Below are 22288 nucleotides of genomic sequence, written 5' to 3'. Positions count from 1 at the left end.
TCATTTAAAGAAGGAAGTCATTTGCGCACAATCTTACGTGTGAACTGAATGCGTCGTTATGTCATTATTTTTACATTTGCAGTTTCCTCTCTGATGGACCTTCATCAGTTTAATCACAAGCATTATTTCCACTGAGCCGAGAAGGAAGGCAGTATTTTTCTTTGGCAGGATTGTTCCGAAATTTTTGATCCCAGCCCGAGGAGTTCTCCCGCTCAACGAGACGCCTCTCCCTGCACCGCGTGCTGAGTGACGGCCCGTGAGGCTAGCAGTCGGGCGATGACATCATCGCTGTACCCAAGGGTGTCTCGGAGAACCTGGACCGTGTGCTGGCCGATCACAGGGGGAGGAACCGGGCTGCGGGGCTCGAAACTACTGAAGCGCACAGCAGGGCCTGTGTGGGAAGGAACAACACATCAAGTAAAAAAATAAAAAATGGTTACTTTTTTATACCAAAACCCTCCAAATATAATGATCTCCAAGAATGCAACACAATAAATAGACACCACTGTTCAAAAGTTCGGGGGTTTGAGGATTGTGCAACGTTTTTGAAAGAAGTCTCTTCTGCTCACAAAGCTGCATTTATTTGAGTACAGTAAAAACAGTAATATTGTGAAATATTATTCCAATTTAAAACTTTTCCATGAGAATATATTTTAAAATGTACTTTATTCCTGTGATCAAAACTGAATTTTCAGCATCATTACTCCAGTCTTCAGTGTCACATGATCCTTCAGAAATCACTCTAAAATGATGATTTGCTGCTCATCAATATGGAAACTGTATATGTAGTCCATATTATTATTTAATACAAGACTGTATGAAGATTTAAACTAGGCATACCAATAAACATGGGGATGACAGCCCTAAAAAAATTAATTCCGATTTTTTTTTTTTTTTTAATTATAAGTTTGAAAACTCCTGGCATAAAATAAGTGAAATGGAGCTGGAATGTGGCAGAACTTCGTTGTGGCTCAATTTACCCCCTGTTAAACAGCATGATAGTCAGAATGCAAAACATTTACAATGAATTTTAAACAAAGACAACTAAGTGAAGTGTAGGAGGGGCCTTTGAGGAAATGGCTAAAAGCTTTTACTCGTACACGTCAAACCTGCAGGAAAGTCCATAAGGCTACTGACTTACAATCACTGTGGAATATAAACACAGCCGACATATCCAAATGTGGCATTTACAGAAAGATGATGTCAAAATGGATGAGTAGGTCATCTGGGTGAGTCACTTCCTCAAAACCTTCAGATACTGCTATCATTAAGCATTAGTAGCATATCCTTCCCTGTTCTGGCTTCTCTTTTCTTCTTGCAACCAGTTTATTTCACTGAAACTAATCGTTTTTCCTCCCCCGTGATTCTACGTCAATTTAAGCGATGCTCGTTCCATGAAAAAGGGAAAGAGACATTAACATTCATACATTGTTTTATGCAATAAGGGACGTACACCTACACACTTCACACGTCTCGTCGCGTCTCCTACGCAGCTACAGGTCACATTCCCCACGAGCGCTGAAGCCAAACGCATCCCATAAATGTGTCTTGATTGCTTAACCTCCAACATCCAGAGCTTTTTCACATGTCTTCAAGGGCCTCGCACAAAAGACGTGCGGTTTTCAAAACAGAGACGGTGCGTGTCGACCGGAGGCGAGGCCTGTCGCTTGTTATTAATGGCACTTAGGAAAGTCTCGTTCTTCAGACGGACTGGAGAAAGACATGCAACAGATGACAGACGCCATGGAGAGCTTGGACAACAGAAGCCCGAGCGAGGACGCGAAATCACTTTCTTTCTAGTACGATTCGGTCTCTAGTCAGGCTATACAGTACACAACCATTTCCACATGTTCTCTTTGATTTCAGTGTGCTTCTGATGTGACAAAGACGAGCATGAGACAGCCTGAGGATTAAAAGTGTCATTTCTGGAGTGTCAGCCATAAATATAGTGAGCCTAATAAGTATTTGAATGCTGAAGATGCACTTAAAACTTTATGAACGGATAACAAAATATAAAAGTGGCATCGGCAAACAAATGCGGCATGAACTAACTTCACTTTTCGGAGTCAGTTTTGCAATGACTTTCAATCAACTAGTGTTTTAGTGGATGTACTGTATAAAGTCAGATCTCCTCAAGCTCACACTGACGTCCTAGCAGATTTTTCTGTGTGTTCAACAGTATATCTATTGCTTTACAATTTAAAAGTCAATTAATGCCTTTGCTTGAAAAGTGTGCTTGTGCTTTTTTGGGAATTCGTTTTTTAAATTCCAAAATGTATTATTTTTAATAGCCTACTCCAAATATTTTTTGGGCCGCGTTTTATTGTTTTAAAAAGGCTTGGTTATCAAATGCCACTGTATTTTTCGCTATTTCACAGTCTCAGAAAAATATTAATATAGTAATTAATAAAGTTATTTTGGAAAATTAATAATAGGCAAAAACAAGACAAATGAAAGTATAGAGTTATACAATTAATGTGGATGACTCAGATTATTTGGTTAAGAATGGTTGAAATTAAATAAGATTATTGTTTCTCAGGAGGAGGCGACTATGAAAAAGTCTCAACTTGAAGGCCCCGATATACTCACAGTGGTTCTTTTTCGTTCTTTGTTTAGAAGTAAAAAGAGTAAAAGTAAAGACTAAAACGTTTTAAACTGTTTAAGCGCTATAAGTAGCGAAAGAGGACTCATTTCGGTAAATGTGCGCTCTGTCTGACAGACTGTTTTTGAGTGCACACACCTGAAACGCGCGCTCATACAGTGTGTGAGTTCTGAACCTGAACAGTCAATCACACACACTTATATGTAAAATTGCAAGTACCTCATAAACACAGTCTTTATGTTTTAAGTGAACAACCTAATGGTTGAAAAAGAAAGTGCATGTCTAACAGTATATTAGATCAGTATTCACTCTTAAAGTGACAGCAGCCTGATAAACATGATTTGCTCTTGTAGTTTTTTATTTCTAGTGCGTAAAGTTTTTATGGTAGGTCTATCTATCTATTTATGTAGTTTTTTTGTCCTATTGATTGTAAAAAACAAAACAAAAAAAACATCCCTATATTATCACTGACTGTTTACTTGTCTTTAGTGAGCTTGAGTTTTTTTAAATTGTTAGTTGGGCTAGTATTTGTTATCTTTTTTTAATTGGTAACGAGATTTATGAAATTTCAATTAAATGTTCTATATCATAAAAACTTTGTTTAAAGCAAAAATAACTATTGTGATATATATTGTTATCGTGAAATAAAATTATTCATATTAGGCCGTGAGACAGAGGGTTGATTGGTACCATTTTAAGGGATTAAACCGCATGGTGATTTTTGTGTAGGTATATGACCCTGTATTTGAAAAATGTGTGATAGCATTAGATTCAAGGTAGTTTTTGGTTACGGAGGACGATTTTCAAACATATGTCAAGAAAAAGGATAAATGAATTTGTTTATCTTTAAATTAGGGCTGTCAAATGATTAATCGTGATTAATCACATCCAAAATAAAAGTCTTTTTTACATAATATATGTGGGTGCACTGTGTATAATTATTTTGTATATATATATAAATACACACACATGCATGTATATTTAAGAAAAAAACAATTTATATATAAAATATTTATATTTATATATAATATAAATTATATATAAATCTATATACAGTATATACATGAAAATATTTCTTAAACATATACAAGCATGTGTGTGTATTTATATATATAAAATAATTATACACAATGCACCCACATATATTATGTAAAAAAAACTTTTATTTTGGATGTGATTAATCACGATTAATCATTTGACAGCCCTACTTTAAATACATTTAAAATGTTATAAAATTTTATGAAATTTTATAAAAAAAAATTTAAATTTTTTTTTTATACATTTTTAAAATTATAAAAGGATACATTTTTCTCTCTTGTAGTCACTGAACACCTTACCTTGAGGTAGGATGATATAAGTGTTGATTTCTAATGAAAGCTACCATGGATCGGATGCTATCACACATTTTCCAACACTAGAGATGTGTACCTTCATGAAAATCAAAAAGAAATTTAATCCCTCAAAATGGTACCGGTAGCCCAAATTTGGGGTCCCATCTCATGGCCTATATCATGATCGCCCACCCCTAATACGAATGCAGACAGGTATTGGCGATAAGACATTTTAGATCAAGATAAGAAATTCCAGTCAGTCGTAGGGAAAACCCGGCACAGGAAATGTGCCATCATGAAGATGAGAGTCAAACGGTCATTTAAATAAAAGAAACATCCAAAAAAGGAGGGAACAACAGATCTCCAACACGATTGTGTGCGTGTGTGTGGTTTCGCAGCCTCAGCAATGCCTTCACCACATCCTCTCCCCCCCCTCCCTCGCTTCTGATCGACTGGCCACAGGCTCCCACATCTGCTTCTCCTCAGCCGGGACCGAGGCGGACGAGGGAGCGGGACACTCTTCTCCTCCGCAGGCATGGTCCAAGGTTTTCCTCTCGCTCTACCGCAACAAAGCCCACTGTGTTCTTTCCTCCCATTCTGAACTTTATCCATTCACTACTCCTGCTCTCCACTGCACACTTCAGAGGGCTGACCGGATAGACACGCTGCCGGTCCTCCTAAACACGTAGGGCCCAATCCAGTTCGGACTCTTTTGTGGATGGGATTTCCGGGCAAATCCCCGTCGCTAATCACCAACACTGGGTTCATTTAATCTAATGATCAGTTCAGAATAAATTAGATTAGATTAATAATGTAATAAAGTTGTTTATTTAAATTGATTTAACAGCTATGGATCGTTCCAGGGTTTCCTTTTAAATCATGAGTGTGAATTTGAAGTCAATTGGCCACACCACAGTGGAAGTTAAATTGGAATTGGAAGAGAAAGGAATGCCTTCTGGGAAATAATGTATTTCATCCAAAACACTGTTAAAAAATTTGGGGTCAGCAAGTAAAATGGACATTTTTTTTAATGGAAAATTGCAGTATTTATTATAAATGTTTAATCGGTGCAGATCTTTTCTTTTAAATGTGCCTCATAATCTTTCAGCAAAATAACTCCCCCCTCCCTCTTCTCTTCTCTGGTGACGTGGGCGGGGCAACCTGTCACTCACATGAGATCCACCAATAGCAAACCACAACCATTCAAGCATCCAATAAATTCCACATGGACAAAATCAAGTCCCGCCCTACATGTTCCAGAAGACGTTTCACTCAGATATACTTCACAATAGAGAAGAAAAGACTTGCGCAACTTCCGTTTCATGATGACTTTAATACTTTTAATTAAGCAAGGATACATTTAATTTATACACAAATCTGAAGCTGCACAACCAACGCTATCTCACAACCAATTCGTACGAGTGATTAAGAGGTGGCTAATTCGTACTAATTCATACGACCTCACTCGTACGAATTTGTACGATTTGTCTAAACCCACGTGATGGGTAGGTTTAGGGGCGGGGTCAGGGGTAGGTCATTCGTACGAATTCATACGAATTTGGTAACTCGTAAAATATGTACGAATTAGCAAAAAATCGTACGAATTTGTACGAGTGGGGTCGTATGAATTAGTACGAATTAGCCACCTCGTAAAATTCGTACGAATTGCCGTGAGATCGGGCTGGCACAACTGTTTTCAACATTGATAATAATCATAAATGTTTCTTGAGCAGCAAATCATCATATTAGAGTGATTTCTGAAGGATCATGTGACACTGAAGACTGGAGTAATGATGCTAAAAATTCAGCTTTGCATAAAATTTCATTTTAAATTGTAATATTTCTCAATGTTAAAGTTTCTACTGTATTTTGTAATCATAAAGCCTTGGTGAGCAGAAGAGACTCCTTTCAAAACTATAAAAAATCTTACTGGCCCCAAACTTTTGAATGGTATCTACAGGTCCTTCTAAAAAAATTAGCATATTGTGATAAAGTTCATTATTTTCCATAATGTAATGATAAAAATTAAACTTTCATATATTTTAGATTCATTGCACACCAACTGAAATATTTCAGGTCTTGTATTGTTTTAATACTGATGATTTTGGCATACAGCTCATGAAAACCCAAATTTCCTGTCTCAAAAAATTAGCATATCATGAAAAGGGTCTCTAAACGAGCTATTAACCTAATCATCTGAATCAACTAATTAACTCTAAACACCTGCAAAAGATTCCTGAGGCTTTTAAAAACTCCCAGCCTGTTTCATTACTCAAAACCGCAATCATGGGTAAGACTGCCGACCTGACTGCTGTCCAGAAGGCCATCATTGACACCCTCAAGCAAGAGGGTAAGACAGAAAGAAATTTCTGAACAAATAGGCTGTTCCCAGAGTGCTGTATCAAGGCACCTCAGTGGGAAGTCTGTGGGAAGGAAAAAGTGTGGCAAAAAACGCTGCACAACGAGAAGAGGTGACCGGACCCTGAGGGAGATTGTGGAGAAGGACCGATTCCAGACCTTGGGGGACCTGCGGAAGCAGTGGACTGAGTCTGGAGTAGAAACATCCAGAGCCACCGTGCACAGGCGTGTGCAGGAAATGGGCTACAGGTGCCGCATTCCCCAGGTCAAGCCACTTTTGAACCAGAAACAGTGGCAGAAGCGCCTGACCTGGGCTACAGAGAAGCAGCACTGGACTGTTGCTCAGTTTTGCATGTCATTCGGAAATCAAGGTGCCAGAGTCTGGAGGAAGACTGGGGAGAAGGAAATGCCAAAATGCCTGAAGTCCAGTGTCAAGTACCCACAGTCAGTGATGGTCTGGGGTGCCATGTCAGCTGCTGGTGTTGGTCCACTGTGTTTTATCAAGGGCAGGGTCAATGCAGCTAGCTATCAGGAGATTTTGGAGCACTTCATGCTTCCATCTGCTGAAAAGCTTTATGGAGATGAAGATTTCATTTTTCAGCACGACCTGGCACCTGCTCACAGTGCCAAAACCACTGGTAAATGGTTTACTGACCATGGTATTACTGTGCTCAATTGGCCTGCCAACTCTCCTGACCTGAACGACATAGAGAATCTGTAGGATATTGTGAAGAGAAAGTTGAGAGACGCAAGACCCAACACTCTGGATGAGCTTAAGGCCGCTATCGAAGCATCCTGGGCCTCCATAACACCTCAGCAGTGCCACAGGCTGATTGCCTCCATGCCACGCCGCATTGAAGCAGTAATTTCTGTAAAAGGATTCCCGACCAAGTATTGACTATTGAGTGCATAACTGAACATAATTATTTGAAGGTTGACTCTTTTTTTTGTATTAAAAACACTTCTTTTATTGGTCGGATGAAATATGCTAATTTTTTGAGACAGGAATTTTGGGTTTTCATGAGCTTTGAATTTTTGAATTTTGGGTGAATTTTGGGTTTTCACACTCTTAAAAACAAATATTACAAAAGGGGGTTTTCACAGTGATGCCATAGAAGAACCATTTCTAGTTCCCCAAAGAACCTTTGCAGTTCTTAACCATTTTTTTTCTTTGTGTGAAGAACATTTCTAAAAATCTAAAGAACCTCCTTCCACTATAAAGAACGTTTTGCGCAATGGAAAGATTCTATGAATGTTAAAGGCTCTTCATGGAAGCTCAATGCCAATAAAGAACCCAATATTTTTAAGGGTGTAAACATTTTTTATATTTTTTATTTTGAATGCCCTTTTCTTAATCTGTAAAGCACGTAAACATCATGACACATGTTTGGCTGGAGGAGCTTAAAGTAAGATAGTTGTGAACATCAGTACACAGTTCAGAGAGATCTTAGACGGTTCAGATTCTCTCGGAAAGACAGGATTGAAAGATTACGGTAAACCACACTGACATGCTAAATATACAATTATATTGCTGAGCTAAATTGCTTCAGACGTTTTCCGAGAGATATGATGCATGCATCCTGTGGGCCTCTGATTGCATGTAAATATCATCATCCAACCATAAAGCGCATTTTCCTTCCTGATTGAAAAAAGATTGAACTTCGTTTTCCGGCATTTCCATGAAGATTCCCCTGAGCCGAACTTCATTTCATACAACAAATAGCAGTGACAATCGGACTGTGTCGTGGTCACCTAATTTCCATTACCACACAGATAACCGTTTCCTTGCTTCAGGACAGACAAACCTGTTAAAACTAGATAGTTCTGTCCGGTTCAGATTAGTTACAGCAATCTATATCTAATCTACACTGCTTTATCTGACAAATGAACGGAAATGTAGAACACAGATAGTTCCGGCTATAAGATCTGATGGGATGAGTCACATTTAAAGCCTAGATTCACACACCTGTGACCACACACATCAAATGAGGACTAAATCAATGCAGCAAGTTGCTTAGCAACTGTAAACGGTCTACAGGTAGGCTAATGAACTTGGTGGGCAAACTGTTTATTAGTTTAGCTTACAAAGCTTAGTGGAAAACTACCGTCAGCTTCTCAACAACAACAACAAAAAGCCAAATAAATATGCATGTTTCAAAAATGTATTAGTTGATGTGAAAGTTATATATATACAGTATACACACAACTGTTCAAAACCTTGCAGACAGTTTTTTTTTTTTTTTTGAAAGACTAACACTTTTATTCAGCAAAGATGCATTACATGGATCAGTGGAGAAATATATAATGTACACAAAATTTCTATTAAAAAAAAATGTGATCTTTCTAAAAGAAAATATATTAAGTAGCGAGCACAACTGTTTAACATCGATAATAAGAAATGCATATTGCAATATGCATATTTATATACTAGTGCTGTCAATCAATAAAAAAAATCTGTAATTAATAGCGATTATTCGCACCTAACATGAAATGTTTTTTATAATGCCATATGATATTTTTAATAATATTTCCAAATTAACAACATAATTTTGTTTATTTTAAATATGTTTAATGGCATCTTTTTAATAAGAAAATATGAATGAAATATGAATGAAAGCCAGTATCACTAATACTTGATGTTTTTATAAAAAAAAAAAAAAAAAAAAAAAAAATCCTCAAGTTAAGCCATTAATCATAGCAATTCAACATTACAGTATATTTAAAAGTCATCATTTTAAAACATCTAATAGGCTTTAACTAATATTACAACTTTTAATGTTAAGTGAACTTAAACCAAACTTCACATGAACCCATTATAATAGAGTGCAACAGTCAGGTTCTGGAAGTACTTTATTTAATTTTTTTACGATAACTTATAAAGGCAAGCTTAGTTGTTGTTAATCGATGGTATTTGCTTCTGTTGAAGCTGCCAGCCTGCATTATTTCAGTTTAGATTAAACTGATTAAAAACTACATTACCCATGATGCTGTACAAAAAATCCACCAATCAGAGAGCTGAAAAAAGCAAAACTTGCCAAAAGAGCTCTTTAGCTCCGCCCACTCCCATGAAGCACCGCAAATACCGTAATAGAGTCGGCCTCTCAAAATACTTAACTATTTGAATATATATGCATATTTTGCAATAAACCTAAAACATATTGTTTAATAACTTTTTGCTTCAAATAAAATGATTCACCTTGAGCAGATTTGCTTGGGTTCATGGCTTAAAAAGCTTTAACAAAGACTTTTTTTAAATCCCTTTTAAAAAAAAAAAAAAAAGCGACTATTTTTACTGTTTTTGACCCATGTAACCTTGTAAACAGTAATATTCAGGTAGGACATATAAAGTAAACCACTAAATCACAGTAACTACAACCACCTTAGCAAGTGCGTAAAAATATTTTTTAGTTAAAAAATATAAATAAATTGGAAATTGTTCCACTCGGTGTTGGAAACTCAAATTGACAGCAGTCCAATTAATCGCAAATATGTTCAGCGTCTACAGGTTTGTGTTAACTTTCTGTATGTAATGTGTATGTGAAGAGCATCTCCAGTTCTGCATGGTTGACAAAGCAGAGGAAAAGAGGGGAAAAGAAGAAAGAGAATTTCCCAGTGGAGATCTACGGAGCTGAGTGAAGTGAAGAGAAACAGGTCTCAAACGCAGTGGGGACTTGAGGAAGAGTACAGATCATTTATCCTGAGTATTGTAAAAGAGTGATGGGATTTCTACAGGCAAAGCTATTACACATAAACAGGTTCTCTAAGTTTACTTGCTTTAACTCAAGCATTACAATTTTTTTAAACTAAATAAATACGTTTCAATGTACAGTTGTAATCGAAATTATTAAACCCCCATAGCAAATCAGGTTTACTGGCAGATTTTACAGACTTTCAGCTATTTGCAATGAACAAATCAAACAAAAGTAATTGAAATAACTCAACACAACAAATATTTCAAGTGGTTTCCCAAAACTCAACCAAAAATTTTACTTTTAATGACTTCTACAGTCTCAAAATTTTTCATCCCCCTGAAGAGAATCCCTCACAACAGCACAAATCTGCAAAACAGGTGTCTAACGCACACGTGATGCAACTAATCAAGGGGTTCATTAGTGGCACCAGGTGTGCTAGAGCTAGAACACGTGAACTATCTGAACTGGCTGGGTTTGTTGAGTGTCACTTTGACTGCATGTAATTGTCAGTCGTTGCACATTTTAGAGTGGCCTTTTATTGTGGCCAGCCTAATGCTACGTTCACACCGGACGCGAATAGCGCGTCAAATTCGCGCCTACCGCGTCTAGTTATACGCTTGACCACTTTGAATCCATTCGCGCGTCAAGAGCGAAATTGACGCGCGTAAAAAACAAAACTTTGAAATTTACGCGCGTCTGAATCGAAACCCGTTGGCGGCCATCTTTTTTTATGTTGATCGAGCATTCATCGAGAGAGTCACCGCTCTGTATTTGCTCTGAATAGCATATATTCTGAATACGAGAGCAGAACGGCGGCGTAGGGGTCATGGTCGCCGTATTGGTGTCCACCAGACCCTTCAAAGGCGAACCCAGTGTGGCGAGTTTCACCATTTGCTCGCTCCAGGAGCTGCGCCTGGATGACGGCCGCTGTCAGCAGTACTTCCGCCTGTCCCGCGCCCAGCTTGATGACCTGTTGTCCCGCATCGGAGCGAGGATCACCCTCGCCCTCATCCACCTAATCTGTCATTTATTTTTGTTTTGATGATAAATGGAGCCAGCCTCCAAAAGTGATTAATCTGTCCTGTGATTTTTTTCTCTCTCACACACATCACTGTCCAGACACGAATGTTGGTTGTCTTTACATTATAATAATATTTCATATAGGCCTAATCTAGATATGGAATAAATAACATTCAATACAAAATGAATATGTCTCATAGGCCTATATTGAAATCAAGTTTTATGTGATAAAATATTTGCTTTGTTTTTGCATTAGAACTACATTAGAACCACCGTCAAATTACAAAATAATTTATTGAAGCATCCAGATACTTCACCACGTGACAGCAGCAAGCAGCTAGGCTCCTGATTGGTTAACGCGGCGCGAATTGACGCAGAAGTTCAAATTTTTCAACTCGGGCGGCAGACGCAATTCGCGTCAAACGCGTGAATGCACAAAATGCACCATTCGCGCGTAACGCGCCAGACGCTCAATTCGCGCCATTCGCGCGAACTTGACGCGCGAATGAGGCGTATTCGCGTCTACCGCGCCGCGCTCTACGCCTCATTCGCGCCGCAGGAATTTTTTACGCGCGTAACGCGTCTTTGCATTGACTTAACATTGAAATCACTCGCGCCTGACGCGCTATTCGCGTCCGGTGTGAACGTAGCATAAGGCACACCTGTGCAATAATCATGTTGTCTAATCAGCATCTTGATATGCCACACCTGTGAGGTGGATGGATTATCTCGGCAAAGAAGTGCTCACTAACACAGATTTAGACAGATTTGTGAACAATATTTGAGAGAAATAAATAGGTCTTTTGTGTACATAGAAAAAGTCTTAAATCTTGGAGTTGCTCATGAAAAATGGGGCAAAAACAAAAGTGTTGCGTTTATAATTTTGTTCAGTGCAAATAAGCCACAGAAATGTTATGATTCTGTTCTGTGGAGCGATGAAACCAAACTTAACTTTTTGGCCCTATGGATCAGCGGTATGTCTGGAGGAAGAAGAATGAAGCATATAGTGAAAAGAACACTCTGTCTACAGTTAAGCATGCGGTGCTCGGTGATGCGGCCCCAGAGCATTAAAAGTTGCAGTTTCAGTTGAATTTAGGGGAAACCACTTGAAACATTTGTTATGTTGAGCTATGTTAATTACTTTCGTTTGATTCGTTCATTGCAAAAAGCTGAAAGTCTGTACATTTTGCCAATAGACCAGATTTCCAATGATTTGCAATGGGGGCTGAATAATTTATAATACAACTGTAAGTATAGACTCATGGGAGTCGATAGGTGTGCAGCACCTGAAACTATGTTGTGACATTCATGCTCGTTTACCCCTATTTCTCTATCTCTCTCTCTATCTCTCTATCTCTCTCTCTATCTCTCTATCTATCTATCTATAGTATCTATCTATCTATCTATCTCTCTCTCTACTGTATCCATCCATATCCATCCATATCCATCCATCCATCCATCCATCCATCCATCCATCCATCCATCCATCCATCCATCTATCTATCTATCTATCTATCTATCTATCTATCTATCTATCTATCTATCTATCTATCTATCTCTATCTATCTATCTATCTATCTATCTATCTATCTATCTATCTATCTATCTATCTATCTATCTATCTATCTATCTATCTGTGTACATGATGACCCTACAAGTTTGATTAAACCATCAAAATATGAGGAAAATTATTTATATACTTGAAATATTTTAAATATGAGGTAAACAAAAATTTTCTAATCTGACAAAATTATTTGGCAACAGATTTGTTTTACTATTTATATTTAGTTTTTGCATGTGTTCATAATTTCTTTGTATGACAGCCTGGCCAAAAATTATGTCTACACAATTTGGCATGTTTCATCATTGAATTATCACAAATAAAACAATCGACTCCAATCACAGTTCAGGTCTATCCTGGGAGAAGGGTTTCATATCCCAAAGTAAGAAGCATTGTTAGACCCCTCTTAATTGTTTGAATCCGTATCCAAGATCTAAACAATCAATTTTATAATTCACAATGCAAGCACGCACACTCTAAGTGACCTGTAAACAAGCCAATACATCCAAATATGTATTTATGAAAATCATCTCTCCTGCTAAAACATCCACATTTATCTCTCTTCCCATGCTTCTAGTTTGAAATGAAGAGAGGGAGAGAAAGACAGAAAAAGAGTGGGTGAGATTGAGAGTGAATTCTCCAGCGTCCCGGAACGGCAGGCTCGAGCTGTCAAGCGGAGATGAACATCTTCATCTCCAGTGCTTTGAGCCCACGCGACAAGTAGCACCTCTCAGTCCTTTTATTAAACCTTTCAGCTTCTTTTTAACTACTCGCTGCATCTTTAATGGGCGAGGGAGAGAGATGATGACTGAAGAAAAAAACGGAAGCGGTGTCGGATAAAAGAGCCGAATGTGAAACATACATAAGAGTGGGAAACCTCATTATATTATGGCATGAGGAAAAAGAGCAAGGAATTGAGACTAGCTGGCAAGTACTCCTACTTAAATATGAATAAAATAATGTACGAGAGGTGCTGGCTTTGTACACAGAGACGGCAAAGAGATGGTAAAGTTAGAAGCTGATCAATTCATTCAAAATCCGTGGAAACAGTGAGTCACAGTTGATTCTTCTTTATAAAGGCAGAAATAAACTTCAACTCATTCTGGCTGGGTTTGTATGCAACAACCAAATGAGAGAATATGTTAAAAAAATCTGTGGTAAAATCATTCATAAAACATTATGAGCCCCATCACTGTCCAAGTCCACATCCAGAGAAACCTGATTGGCCAAAACACATTTCCGACATAAAACTACAAACTGGCACAAGAAGACATAATCTAAGCCCTGTTTCAGGTTCAATGCAAGTTAAGCTCTATCTACAGCATTTGTGGCTTAATGTCCATAACGCTTTTTCCCCAATCTATCTTTTTCTTTAAAAAAAAATGTGGTTGCAACAGTGCACTTACAATGGGGAGTCTATGAGGCCAACAGAAATGTGAAGCTCGTTTTAAAACAGCAAAAAAGTCATTCTCCGACTGTGATACAAGCCTAACTAAATTATGTCTGCTGTAAATTTGGCATATGTGAATGTCTTCTCTGAAAACTGACCACAAATTATCATGAGTGAGCTTGATGTGAACCTTGTGGAAAAGCCCAGAGAGATACAAAAGTAAGATAATGTGTATCATCAGACCTGTGAGACCTTGCCACACGACACACACACACACACTCTCTATGAGAATTGGAAGGTGACCTGAATGCTCCTGAAATCAAAACAGCCTGAGGGAAAACTAAGCTTCTGAAAAAGAAATGCCAAGGCTTATGATTTGAGAGCAGTCCCTGCTGCATCATAGATGTTTATAGTGCATACTTCATGAAGTCTACAGGGAGAATTACGGCAATATCAGCGCTAACAACCCAAGCTAGCTGGCTCAGGGTGACGTCAAAGCAGCTCTGTGTTTCAAGGGGATCTGACAGACTGTGAACATAAACGCTCTCATTCACACAAACTCAGGCCCCAGAGACATCTGAAACTTATCTTTGATGTGAAAAGGATCATCTGCAGCTTTACTGATCTACCCGTCATCTTGTCAGGAAGCCTTCGTGTCCGAAACGGCGTTTCCCTCTTGAATTCATTCTGAAGAGTAAGTTTGTGTGTTCTAGCTGTGCGAATAGGCCATTAAAGTACATAAAGCTACGCTAAATTGAAGAAACGATTGCTTTTATCTTCATAAAAATTATGAATTATTTTATGGTCACACACACACATTTAAGTATGGGTATATGGAAAGTTTAGAATATTAATTAGGCGTGGGAATCACGATACGATACCGATAATATCACGATACAGGAATCTCACGAATCTGGCGAATCTCACTGAGGCAGACGCTTACTCCGTTGCTCCGGCGAATTACTTCATTAATCCTTGTTTTATTGCTTTACCAGGCATTTATAAGCAAGCACTTTTTATTTTTTTTTTATTTTTATTTTTATATCATGTGAACTTATCCACGAAACTATTCCTTATAAAAAACAATTAGATTGCTTTGATATCGCTACTTATATCCAACCTTTCGATTCTCGGCTACTAGCCTTTAGCCCGCTAACATTTCACGCGTGGCCTCGGCCGTCTAATATTACATCCTTTCACTGAAAGGACACGAGTTATATTTGACATTGCAGTCCTAAATTAGTACTGATAGTTGTAGTATCACTGCTAATTTACAGCTCATTTGTTATAATGGCGAACATATCGGATGCGTGTCTAACTTTACCTCTGAGTGCAGGTGAGGACACTTTCGAGCTATTCTCGGTGAATCTGGAGCTGGAATCCGTGGAGAAACAGATCCGTGGTCTGCTGGAAAAGCAAGCCGAGCTGTTGGATCGGCGATCAGCACTTGAAGCAGCACGCGCCGATGCTCACAAGTTAGTGGTTAGTAACTCTTTAACTCCGAGTTCGTCTACTCCGTGTGTTTCTCTGTCCAGAAGGACGCGATCATCTCGGGCTTCATTTACTCCGGCACCGACACAACACAATGGACCATGGATCACGCAGCGGAAGACGCGAGCCAGGACCAGAGCTACTCCTCCGCCCCTCCCGGTCTTCGAGATCTCCACTCGGAACCGCTTCTCCCCTCTTCGCGAGTCGAAACGCGACGACGCCGTGATCATCGGCACGTCCATGGTCCGCCATGTCCGTGCTACCTCAGGTAAAGGTAAGGTGCGCTCTCACTGCTTTCCTGGTGCTCGTGTTCTTGATATCGCTGCACAGGTTCCCGAAATCCTGACCGGGGACGAGCGCGTCGGAGCTGTGGTGCTGCATGCGGGAGGGAGCGACGTCAGGCTGCGGCAGACGGAGGTTCTGAAGAAGGACTACATGAGCCTGATCGAGACCGTACGCAACACAGCGCCTGAGGCAACGATCATCGTGTCTGGACCGCTTCCCACGTACCGACTAGGACAAGAAAGGTTCAGTAGACTATTTGCACTAAATGAATGGTTAATGTCACTGTGTAATGAACAGAAACTGCTCTTTGTAAATAATTGGAATCTGTTTTGGGAGCGACCCAGGCTGTACCGTGCTGATGGCCTGCACCCCAGCAGAGCCGGAGCGGCTGTTCTGTCGGATAATATCTCCAAGACGTTACGCACCAGATGACTAATAAGTCAAAATCCAAATCACAGTCTTTGCTGTCCAAACTTAATTGATATACGTAGTGAAGAACATTATATAGAAACTGTGTCTATTCCTCGTTTAGTGAAGCCAAACAATAAATCTAGTGCAGGATCTAGCAAAAATCTTATTGTAATTAAACCAGAAAATCTAAATATCAGTGAACAAAAAGAATTTCTAAAGCTAGGTCTTCTAAACATTAGATCGCTCACACCTAAAGCGGTTATTGTAAATGAAATGGTCACAGATAATAATTTCGATATACTTTGCCTTACTGAAACCTGGCTTAAACCAAATGAGTATTTCGGTCTAAATGAGTCTACTCCGCCAAGATACTGTTATAAGCATGAGCCCCGTCTGACTGGTCGTGGCGGCGGTGTTGCAACAATCTATAAAGATATTCTTAATATTTCTCAGAAAATAGGTCACAGATTTAATTCGTTTGAAGTACTTATGCTAAATGTTACGCTCTTAGATGTAAGAAAGAAATCCATATTATCTCTAGCCTTGGCTACTGTATATAGACCTCCAGGGCCATATGCTGAATTTCTAAAAGAGTTTGCAGACTTTCTCTCAGATCTATTGGTCAATGCCGATAAAGCAATAATTGTTGGAGATTTTAACATACACGTAGATAACACAAACGATGCGTTAGGGACTGCGTTTACAGATTTATTAAACTCCTTTGGGGTCAAGCAAAACGTCCGTGGTCCCACTCATCGTCTAAATCATACACTAGATTTAATTATATCATATGGAACCAATCCAACTGATATAGATATTATACCGCAAAGTGATGATGTCACTGATCATTACATGGTAACGTGCATAATACGTACTGCTGAAATATGTCATGTTGCGCCACGTTATAGACCAGGCAGAACAATCCTTCCAACCACTATAGATAGATTCTCAAATAGCTTACCTGATCTATCTCAGCTGCTCAGTGAACCCAAACTAACAGATGAACTAGAGGAAATGACTAGCAGTTTGAGCACCATTTTCACTAGTACATTAGATATTGTTGCACCAATTAGATTAAAAAAGGTTAAAGAGAAAACTAAAGCACCATGGTACAACAGTGTTACGCATGATATCAAGAGAGAAACTCGTAACCTAGAGCGTAAATGGAAACAAACTAATTTAGAGGTCTTTAGAATCGCGTGGAAAGACAGTATGTCACGTTATAAAAAGGCTCTAAAAACAGCCAGGGCTGAGCACCTCCGCAAACTAATAGAAAATAACCAAAATAATCCAAGGTTCTTATTTAACACCGTGGCTAGACTAACAAATAAACAGACATCACCAGAGCAAAATATACCGTTACAGTTTAGTAGTAATGATTTTATGAATTATTTCAATGAGAAAATAGAAAGCATTCGAAACACAATTATAAATGTACAATCCTCTATGGTCTCTTATGATTCAGCCTCAATTATCGTCCCTCAAGAACAACTACACCGCTTTGCAACGATAGGACAGGAAGAGCTAAATAAACTTATTATTGCATCTAAACCAACAACATGCTCATTAGATCCAATACCCACTAAACTACTGAAAGAAGTGTTACCTGTAGTGGAAGAGCCTCTTCTTAATATTATTAACTCGTCTTTATTCTTAGGTCATGTTCCAAGAATATTCAAGTTGGCAGTAATAAAACCTCTCATTAAGAAACCGCAACTAGATCCAAATAACCTAGCAAATTACAGACCCATTTCAAATCTTCCATTTATGTCCAAAATACTAGAAAAAGTTGTATCCGCTCAACTGTGCTCTTTTTTGCAAGAAAATGATATCTATGAAAAATTCCAGTCAGGATTCAGACCGCATCATAGTACAGAAACTGCGCTAGTTAAAATTACAAATGATCTACTCTTAGCTTCTGACCAAGGCTGTATCTCAATACTAGTCCTACTTGATCTTAGCGCCGCGTTCGACACTATAGATCATAAAATACTCTTGGATCGACTACAAAACTACACTGGTGTTCAGGGACAGGCATTAAGCTGGTTTAGATCGTACTTATCTGACCGTTATCATTTTGTCTCTTTACACGGGGGAAAATCAAAGTTAACGTCAGTAGACTACGGAGTACCGCAAGGATCGGTGCTAGGCCCTCTGCTATTCTCAATATATATGCTGCCACTTGGTAATATTATAAGAAAACATGGAATTAATTTCCACTGTTATGCTGACGACACTCAATTATATATTTCATCACGACCAGATGAAAACATTACCTCATCTAAATTGACAGAATGTCTCAAAGATATAAAATGCTGGATGACGCGTAATTTCCTGCTATTAAATTCAGATAAAACGGAGGTATTACTTATTGGTCCAAAAAACTACACACAAAACCTCTTACAATACGACTTTAATATAGAAGGATGCCCTGTTACTTTTTCCACTACAGTAAAAGACCTGGGTGTTATACTAGACCGCAACTTGTCTTTCGAAAATCATATTTCATCTGTTACAAGAACAGCCTTTTTCCACCTTAGAAACATTGCTAAATTACGTAACATGCTATCTGTTTCTGATGCAGAAAAGTTAGTTCATGCATTCATGACCTCGAGACTAGATTACTGTAATGCTTTATTAGCTGGTTGTCCTGCATCCTCAATAAACAAGCTACAGTTAGTGCAAAATGCAGCCGCTAGAGTTCTTACTAGGTCAAGAAAATATGATCATATAACACCGATTTTATCATCTCTGCACTGGTTACCTATTAAGTTCCGTATCAATTACAAAGTACTACTACTGACCTATAAAGCCCTTAATGGTTTAGCTCCTATGTACTTAACGGACCTTCTTTCGCCCTACAATCCACCGCGTTCTCTAAGATCACTAAATTCAAGGCTTCTGGTCATTCCTAGGATATCGAAGTCCACGAAAGGAGGGAGGGCATTCTCGCATTTAGCTCCAAAACTCTGGAATAGCCTTCCCGATACGGTCCGATGCTCTGACTCGCTGACACAGTTTAAAACTAGACTAAAGACGTGTCTCTTTAGTCAAGCATTCACATAATGCTTACCTTTTAGTCCTCTGCTATGCCATACGGAACCGTTTGCCACTGAAACTGCTTAACGCACCAGTGGGGCTCGACAGCCTTATAGACAAACGGGTCGGTCCGTATGGTTGCGGTTGGGTTGCGGAGAGTTTGGGTTGCGGAGAGTTGTGAGATTATGGTTTTCTAACACCTACTCCCGTGTAATGGAAATCATTATGAACATCAGCTATGCTAATTATTTCCCATCTGCCTTTCTGCTGTTATCTCGGGACGCTTGTCCCGAGAAAAATGGCGTTCGTAGGCTCCAGTTTGGTATCCTGCCTCTCACGGGGATTTCGGATGCCTCAACGCCTGTGATGAGAAGACCAACGCCTGTGAAGAGACGACTCAACGCCTGCGAAGAGACGACTCAACGCCGGCGATATGTTATCCCCTAAATATTACATGATTAACTAAATGTATTTTTTCCAGGTACTCTCTGATATGGACTTACTGTAAAGCTTCTTTAAAACCCTATGATTGTTAGCCAGAGGAGAACTGGCCCCTGACTAGCCTGGGTTCTCCCAAGGTTTTTTTCTCCATCCAATCTGATGGAGTTTTGGTTCCTTGCCACTGTCGCCTTGCTTTTGGCTTGCTTAGTTGGGGATATTTAATATTCAACAATATTATTGAACTGTGTTGTACTACTTTCATGTTATCACTGTGAAGCTGCTTTGATGCAATCTGTATTGTGAAAAGCGCTATATAAATAAATGTGACTTGACTTGACTTGACAGCAATTCTGCTATAATCGATATATATTGCTAGACAATCTTATAATGATAAATCACGATATCTGTCTAACTATGAAAACAAAATGCCAGTGAAAAGGTTAAGTGCAGGTTTTCTCTCTTTATTCAAGCCTATACTGTTAGAAAACAGCTCAAAAAGTTAAGCTTATATTTTTTAAAAGCTTAAACTTTTCTTTGTGTGTAAACTGACACATTTAACTGCTTATCGACTTTTATATCACCTCAGTGTTTACCAGCTTCCTTAAAATAACCCTGAGAATAGTGCTGTCAAATGTATGACTTTGGTATTTTACAATTTTAAATATGTGACGATACCAGCATTTCCCTCTAACATTTGGAGGGAATTCGTAAGTGGATTCGAAAACACCTCTGAATTTCCATTGTGTTCATGCGCCCAACATATATGTCTGTGATTGGCCATTGTGTTCATGCGCTCATCATATACGTCTGTGATTGGCCATTGTGTTCATCCGCTCAACATATATGTCTGTGATTGGCCATTGTGTTCATCCGCTCAATATATATGTCTGTGATTGGCCATTGTGTTCATCCGCTCAACATATATGTCTGTGATTGGCCATTGTGTTCATGCACTCATCATATTTGTCTGTGATTGGCCATTGTGTTCATCCGCTCAACATATATGTCTGTGATTGGCCATTGTGTTCATCCGCTCAACATATATGTCTGTGATTGGCCATTGTGTTCATCCGCTCAACATATATGTCTGTGATTGGCCATTGTGTTCATGCGCTCAACATATCTGTCTGTGATTGGCCATTGTGTTCATGCGCTCAACATATCTGTCTGTGATTGGCCACTGTGTTCATGCGCTCAACATATCTGTCTGTGATTGGCCATTGTGTTCATGCGCTCAACATATCTGTCTGTGATTGGCCATTGTGTTCATGCGCTCAACATACTGTATATGTTAGTGATTGGCCATTGTGTTCATGTGCTCAACATATCTGTCTGTGATTGGCCATTGTGTTCATGCGCTCAACATATCTGTCTGTGATTGGCCATTGTGTTCATGCGCTCATCATATCTGTCTGTGATTGGCCATTGTGTTCATGCGCTCAACATATCTGTCTGTGATTGGCCATTGTGTTCATGGGCTCAACATATATGTCTGTGATTGGCCATTGTGTTCATCCGCTCAACATATCTGTCTGTGATTGGCCATTGTGTTCATGCGCTCAACATATATGTCTGTGATTGGCCATTGTGTTCATGCGCTCAACATATCTGTCTGTGATTGGCCATTGTGTTCATGCGCTCAACATATATGTCTGTGATTGGCCATTGTGTTCATGCGCTCATCATATTTGTCTGTGATTGGCCATTGTGTTCATGCTCTCATCATATTTGTCTGTGATTGGCCATTGTGTTCATGCGCTCAACATATATGTCTGTGATTGGCCATTGTGTTCATGCGCTCAACATGTATGTCTGTGATTGGCCATTGTGTTCATGCGCTCATCATATTTGTCTGTGATTGGCCATTGTGTTCATGCGCTCAACATATATGTCTGTGATTGGCCATTGTGTTCATGCGCTCAACATATATGTCTGTGATTGGCCATTGTGTTCATGCGCTCAACATATATGTCTGTGATTGGCCATTGTGCTCACACGCTCAACATATTTGTCTGTGGTTGGATACAATGCTCAACGCTTCAACAACATGTTGTAAATAGACGTCTTTGACGCTCTTCACCGAGCGCTTACACCAGGGGCGTAATTTGTGAGGGGGATGGGGGGGATATAACCCCCCCCAATATTTAAATCTATGCATTACAACCCCCCCATTATTTATACCATGATCACAATATCAGGAGGCATACCCAAACTTCAACCCCCCCAATGTTCAAACCAAATCTACGCCCTTGGCTTACACAGATACACACGGGAGTGTTTGAAAGAAGGCATCTATCAGGGGATATATTAGGGATCCCATTAAAAAACTATTTTTCTTAGGCTAGTTAACTTATGTTCATGTTTCCCTCATTCATGCGTTGAGCACCACCTCGAGGAGCCATGAAGTACTGTAGCGACGCTGTGAGCAGGGAAATCTATGCAGAGCGCCTTCTTTTAAATATCGATATTTGGGGGCAGCGTATTGGTTCTCGTATCGCATGGAGAAGGACAACAATATATTTTGTCCCAGCCCTGATATAAATACTATACGTTTTCCCTCCACATGGGAATATCGCAAAGTGTAATTGAGACAGAAGTTGCGATAGTCTGTTGTGATGTATATCTGAGTGAAATGGCTTCTAGAAAAACACAGGACTTAATTTTGTC

General features: G+C 39.1%; 1 protein-coding gene across 1 annotated transcript in view; it reads right to left on the bottom strand.

Annotated features, from left to right (window-relative positions):
- Window positions 1-212: 212 nt before the first annotated feature.
- sugct (succinyl-CoA:glutarate-CoA transferase) overlaps window positions 213-22288 on the bottom strand; it is a 165935-nt gene continuing 143859 nt past the window's right edge. Inside the window, exon 14 of the mRNA XM_056269613.1 lies at window positions 213-391. Coding sequence (XP_056125588.1) covers window positions 213-391 — 179 coding nt within the window. The remainder of the gene's footprint in view (window positions 392-22288) is intronic.

Source organism: Rhinichthys klamathensis, unplaced genomic scaffold (assembly GCF_029890125.1).
Source record: "Rhinichthys klamathensis goyatoka isolate OS25496 unplaced genomic scaffold, OSU_Roscu_1.1 h1tg000285l_1, whole genome shotgun sequence".
NCBI classification, from domain to species: Eukaryota; Metazoa; Chordata; class Actinopteri; order Cypriniformes; family Leuciscidae; genus Rhinichthys; species Rhinichthys klamathensis.
This window is presented reverse-complemented; position numbering and strand designations above follow the sequence as displayed.